This window comes from Monopterus albus, unplaced genomic scaffold, assembly GCF_001952655.1.
Source record: "Monopterus albus unplaced genomic scaffold, M_albus_1.0 scaffold62.1, whole genome shotgun sequence".
Lineage (NCBI taxonomy): Eukaryota > Metazoa > Chordata > Actinopteri > Synbranchiformes > Synbranchidae > Monopterus > Monopterus albus.
In genome coordinates, this window is record NW_018127942.1 from 2,418,227 (window position 1) to 2,424,658 (window position 6,432).

The 6,432-nt window shown below is 40.4% G+C and overlaps 1 protein-coding gene across 2 annotated transcripts; it reads left to right on the forward strand.

Moving 5' to 3' along the window:
- Nucleotides 1-261: 261 nt before the first annotated feature.
- Nucleotides 262-4,722, forward strand: ubxn2a (UBX domain protein 2A). Of its 2 annotated transcripts, XM_020603585.1 has the most exons (7): nt 262-435; nt 791-853; nt 1,057-1,159; nt 1,531-1,640; nt 2,529-2,666; nt 3,025-3,186; nt 3,802-4,722. In XM_020603585.1, the coding sequence occupies exons 2-7, from the start codon at nt 810-812 to the stop codon at nt 3,983-3,985; spliced, it is 741 nt and encodes a 246-aa protein (XP_020459241.1). In that variant the 5' UTR covers nt 262-435; nt 791-809; the 3' UTR covers nt 3,986-4,722. The 2 variants fall into 2 exon arrangements, with proteins under 2 accessions (XP_020459241.1, XP_020459242.1); XM_020603586.1 differs by lacking the exon at nt 791-853.
- The last annotated feature ends 1,710 nt before the right edge of the window (nt 4,723-6,432 follow it).

A 6,432-nucleotide genomic window follows, 5' to 3' on the forward strand; every position in this document is an offset into this window, starting at 1 on the left:
TAATAATAATAATAATTAATAAAGAACAGAAGAGCATAGTGTGGATGCTTTACAGCATCCACACAATAAACTTGCAAGTAAGGAATTAAGAGATACAACATAATAAAAAGGCTTACAATCCCTGACTTTGTTTTTTTTACACTGTTTACCACCACAGAGGCAAATATGTGCATATGATTGCAGATTACAGGAAATGTCTAGGTTGATTGAATGACTGACCGGTTGGTTTCGCATTATCGGCTCTCTGTGTATCCGGGGTGTTTCCTGTGTAATACCGTATCAAGGATGGCATGAGCTCAGCAATTTAGTGTCATTACGACAGCAGGAGTCCACTTACGGCACAGTTACGTCACGTATTGCTCAGCAGAAGAGCAACTGCCTCAAATTTATGGCTGCAGATGTGTAGCCTGGGATTAACCGACAAAACACGGACTGGTAAATCAGTATTTGACCTTATCCTTAATACGCGCATGTTAATGAGCCCCTTCTGTGTTATATAATCCGTGTTATGTTACTGTACACGGGTCCTGTGTCGTTGGCTATATGCGCGTCCATTGCTATCTGACGCTCAAGCCGTTAAATAAGATAAGGCTGCAGGTTGCTTATCGACAGAGCTTTTTAACAGTTATTTGCTCAGTTTGGGGCATTTTTACCAGGAAGACACACTGGCAAATATCAAGTGAATCCCAGTGACTCAGTTTTACATCGTCGAACTTGTAATGGTTGCGTCACAATATATTTAAAGCATCTGCTTTTGCCCACTATCATGTCCTACTGTGTTTTTCCATAGATGGAAAACACGGGACGTCATGAAAGAGACTGACACTGTGAGGGTTGAGAAAGATAATAATTGGTAAGTCGCGGCAAATTTTGTGGGTTGCTGTTTTTCACGTTTCTTTATGCGTTCTTCAGAAAACAATTTCAGGTGAAAAATGGCATTCCACGATCTTCTGACAAAAGCCGTAGCAAAACAAATCAGACAGGAAATGGAATAAAGGCTGTAACCACAGGCTAACTCCGATCAGGCATAATGACTCTTGTCTATTTCTGGGTTAGTGAAGAAAATGAAGAGGAGGCTCCAATGAGGCGAAGTTTCTCTGTAGAAGACCTCTTGGATGAGGTGGAGAAGATCTGTTATGATGCCTCAGGAGCATCAAAGGTGAGAAACAAATTCACCCCACTAAATTGTCAGGGCCATAGTCTGTAAATGTGCATTTTGAGAATTTCATTGTATCCACAGTCTATATTTTAAAATTGCTGATAGATTTGTATATGTTTTGTGTAATCAACTTTGCATAAATGCAATCATGAGCTTATATGAACAAAAAAATATACAGCATATGGGCTGACATTTTAAATATTCAGGCAACATGTTAGGGAACATAATCTATAATGACATTCCAGGTATGTGTACTTACTAACCCTCTCATGTTAACGGCTGTGTGGTCACCAGATGTTTTGGCCAGCTCTGGAGGTAAGCACAAACAGGAATCGTTGTGTCAGAGGTCATGTTATTGGCTTTCATTCCAGGTGGAGATGGTGGTGAGGCTGTGGAAGGATGGCTTCACTGTAAATGACGAGGAGTTTCGCAGCTACTCCGTACCAGAGAACCAGGATTTCCTGGATGCAATCAAGAGGGGGTGAGTTAAAGTTGGCTATTCCAGAATTTTTTCAAAGTATATTAACAGTGGATTAAGTAAGATTTTGCTATCTGAGGGCACAGAAGGACCATAATACCATTAATAGCACCCATTTACAGTGTACCCCGTTTATATAAGAGATGTGCATATAATGTAACTTTAATAACTGCAGAAAACTGTTCAAGACTTGTTTGACCAGTTCATATGAGATAGCTGTCACATGTTAATAGCATAGATGTCATTATGAGAATGCATTTTGGTGCTACAGATGTTTGTGTAAAACCAGGGAACTGCAGAACTTTAAATAAATACCAAAGAAATATGATTTTCAGTTCTCTCTCCATGCTTGCTCCTCACTTAAGCACACTCATTGGTCCTGTTTTTCAGCTAGTCTTTTACCAAATTGTTTAGTCAGTAACTTCAAATTAAATTACTTCCCATACTTATTCACCAAGAGCAACGTCAAACTTGTGTTTAACCCAATCAGGGGATGGTCTCAAAACCAGGTTGGATGATACATGTTGAGCCACAGGTATAGGTCACTGTGTTGCAGATTTTTGACAAAAATAAAGTAGGTTTTGCTGCCAGATCACCACCAGTCAGATTTTGCTTAAGCTCAGAGTGTTGATTCACTTTATGTTTTACAAAACACAAACGTAAAAACACCCTGTACGGCTTCACGTTACATTAAAATATGTACGTTTTGTAACTCATTTATAGCATATCACCTGTCTTTGTTTGATTCATTAGTTCCCTAGCAGTCCCCAAAGGGAAATTAGCACCACAACCAGGCAACAGAAGATAGATTAAGCATAATTCTCATTAGTGCTCATTTGTTATATTGATTGATATGACTAGATTTCAAGCCTGATCTTTAATGTGTCCCAGGGAGCTTCCAGCAGAGTGGGAGAGCAGAGCAGAAGAGGAGGAGCTGGAGATCAGTGTGGAAGATCTGACGGAAGAAAATTATGTTCCCAAGAAAAAGGCCTTTCACCCATTTAGTGGCCGAGGATACCGGCTTGGCAGGTAAGATCTTGGTGTTGTGAGACTATTACCAAGTAAAAGGTTAAATTTTCACAGTAATGGGCTGCAGTGTCTGTCTCAAGTTCTAAGATTCTGTACTACTTTGTACCACTAGATGTCCCTTGAAATCCAGGTATCAGAAAATCCACAAAGCAATCTGACCAAGGAGAAACTTAGCCTGATGAACTGAGAGCCTTAAAATTTTCAAAACATCACTGTATGAATAGTGAATTGTCCAGAGTCTAAAAGTATTATGTGTGACATTTTATCTGCCCATGATGTGCAGTTATCAAAAAAAAACAAAAAAACAAAAAAACACAATGTTGTATGTGCTTCTGATTCTTAATCTGTCCATTACCAGTGTTGCCCCTCGAGTAGTGGCGAGGTCACCATCTGTGCATGAGGATGGAGAATCTCCTCCTATTCCCATGGTAACACTAGACCACGCCCTTCCTGTTACCTCCCTGCAGATCTGGTTGGCTGACGGCAGGAGATTGGTGCAGCGGTTTAACCTATCGCATCGGTGTGTATCACGACTTCAAAAGACTTTACGTCTCGATTTGTGAGCCTGACATCATCAGATATAATCTACATATTAAAGCCAGTCTAACTTTTTTGCTGCTGCCCTGTCTGTAAAAAGCATAATCTCAAGCATCACAGAAAAGTAGTAGTAGAAAGGATGACTGAAGATTTTGGTTTGTACTCACTCAGGGGGTGGCGTTGAGGTTTATATGAGGATTACATAATGCTTCATTCTAGTGTGGTGTTCGGAGGCACAGTGCATGTTATATCCCTTGTCACAGTGCATGGGCCTCCAGAAAACATTATGTGGCATGTAGCAACAGAGTGGATGTATAAAACCCCAAGTGAAGGATTGGGTAACTGTAATGCAGCATTTATATAACAGGGTAAGTAATGAAGTGATAGACAGGACTGAACCCCTCCGACCTTCAGCTAGCCTCTGTGTAAGAAGCAGGGCTGCCAGAGGATGGCTGGGCTGTAATTAATAATAGATGATCTTATGAGTAAAGTGCTTCGGACAGAGACCATGTGTCAAAGGAGAGAGTAAAGTGTTCTGCCAAAAATGCCACACCACAGACATATTCGGGTTTTTAATATAACTCTATTTGTTTTGTAGGATCGCTGACGTTCAAGACTTTGTGGCACGCTGCCAAAGAAGCTGCCCCCCCTTCGTTTTGACAACATCACTGCCTTCCCGAGAGCTCACCGATAAAGAATTAAGTCTAGAAGAGGCGGATTTGGCAAATGCTGTCATTGTCCAGAGACCCCTGCACACCCGGACTCTGTTTGGACATTCCTGACCAGCAGGGCCCCATAATTTAAACAGCACGCCACCTTTTCTCCCACTGGCACATCACCATCCTCTTCCTGATGGCAATCTCACTGCCTCCTATGACTTGCATATTTATATATTCAGTGGTTTGTGCTACATTTGATGATTGTTATTTCTCTCTGCAGTCTCTGTGTGGGATTATCTAATGGAGATAGTATCTATTAGTGACAGAGGTGCTACTGTCAGTGCTCACTTTGTCTTCTTCCTCCAGAGGATTTACCTGCCAACAGGTCTCCCAAACTGTAGAAAAGCTGTCAAGGCAAACTGATTCTGTTGCCCATACAGATGGACACACATGGTTGACCATCTGTTGGTCGACTATAGTCCACGTAACCCTCCCTTCTTCCCTCACGCACACACACCATACCACCACAAACACACTGAAGTCTTCCCAAACTGTGATCACCACATGTCTGCACTATTTACTGCAAAAACGGGGCTGATATTTCACTTTGTATCTCTTAAGTTGATTATATTTAACAAATGTTATGATTTTAAAAAGAAAAAGATGACGGCTTGTTATTTATTTTGGTCTGACTGTTCAGTTTTAACATTTTTTTGTGTGTCTATGTGTGTTTTTTTGTGAACATTGGCCTTTGTTTTGGGACGGGAGATGTAGAGATTTTCATTTACAGTGTATAATTTAATGTCTCGTTTGACTACACAGACATATCAAGGTACTATAAAAACCCTCAATTTTTTGCATATGTTTGTTTTATTTCTGTTATTATATTATTGTTAATACCAGGTTTTGTGTGAAGCCTGTTGACAGAAATATGTGATAACCTAGGCTGCTCACAGCCTCATGTGATTATGATTATTATAGCATGACAGCACCTTATTTCATGTTGTAATACAATATTTGTGTTTTCATGTTATTTAATGGGGAATTACAGTAGATTCAGGAGGCAGTGATATAAAAAAAGATGGAGGAATGATGTCTTCACACTGGTGTTACTTAACCCAGTGGGTGTGAAAAGCATGTATGCTATGGTATGAAATGTACCCACACTGATCATTGTGTAATGGTCAGTAGGTTGTAAAAATCAGTAGCTTCACAATAAAATTAATCAAGAAGATGAAAAGGGCACAAATTAAAATGCAGTTGAAATAAAGCAAAATCCCTGCTGGGTCTCTTTTTCATCTCCAATTTTGAATCTTGTGTTTCTTGGAATGAGTAGGGACGTGTGTGTGTGTGTGTGTGTGTGTGTGCTTGCTGCTCCATCCTCAGGCTTTCTGCTTCTGGAAGAAGGTGAACACCATTATCCGTCTTCAATATTTAAAGCAATGGGAGGGAGGGTGTACAGAACAGGAAGGAGTATGTATTTGCTCGTGGCTGAGGAAGAAGAGATGACAGCCACAATATGGTCAAGGTCACAAATGAGCAGTCTTGAATATCATAATCCTCTATGAAGGATTACCTTTTGATGAGACCGTGCTGCACAAGTTGAAATGTGGTCGTCAGGCGGGGGGGGGGCTGGCTAAACTATAAAACAGCACATTTCCTTTGTGTTGCATATTTAATAAGGCTAAGCATGCAGGGAAGTACTTTGATTCTAACTTGCGTAGTTCCTTTCAGAATGACCCTTTTACTTTTGCAGCAGCCCACCTTTGATTTTGCACAATCCTCTTCACACATGATCAGAAACATACCCATTCTAATGCAGTTCATATGCCTGACCATTCTGCCGTGGTGCCTTTTTCATTGTTAATAATGTGGTTTTGGTTGAGGGGTTTACATGCCTGGAATTTATGGAGAGGTCTGTGCTCAGCAGCCGAGGTCTCTGTGTTTGTTATGCTCTGAGGAGAGATTTACTGTGGAGAGTAGGCATCCTGCACTGAAGGAGCTGCTTATGAAAGTATTTTGTAGGAAAAGAAAAGGCACTCACAATAGGCAAAGACTGAAAAAAGGGTGTGTAGGACTGTTGATCATTCCTAGACAAGACAAAAGCATTTCAGCCAAGCCTAACATCAGTTTATTATAAGGGAGACATTTACTTCCTTGTAAAGAGGTGCAACTCAAAGCTTACAGAATTAACACTCCGTCAGTTTTACACCTGAAAGGTCTACAGCTTATGACTTCTTCTTTGTTTGTTTTTATTAACAAAGAATACAAATGAGTTTTAGAGGCAGGTGAAACCTAAAGGCCCAGGCCACTAGCTGTCCCATAAAAATAGATTTGACCATATTTGTGACATATTTTGTTTTGTAGAGCCCTAGTGACACAGAGACTACTCATAGGCAACTGGTGAGCTCATCTCTAACAAGGCGGATAGCAAAGGCGTGCTAGCATTAGTCAGTCAAAATACCTCCCTGAGCTTTTCTCTCTTTTCTCTGTATTTTATTCTGGGAATTTTACATTATTTAATTAAATAAAGCATTTTATTCAAGAGAGGGACAAAGATCTAGGAGATA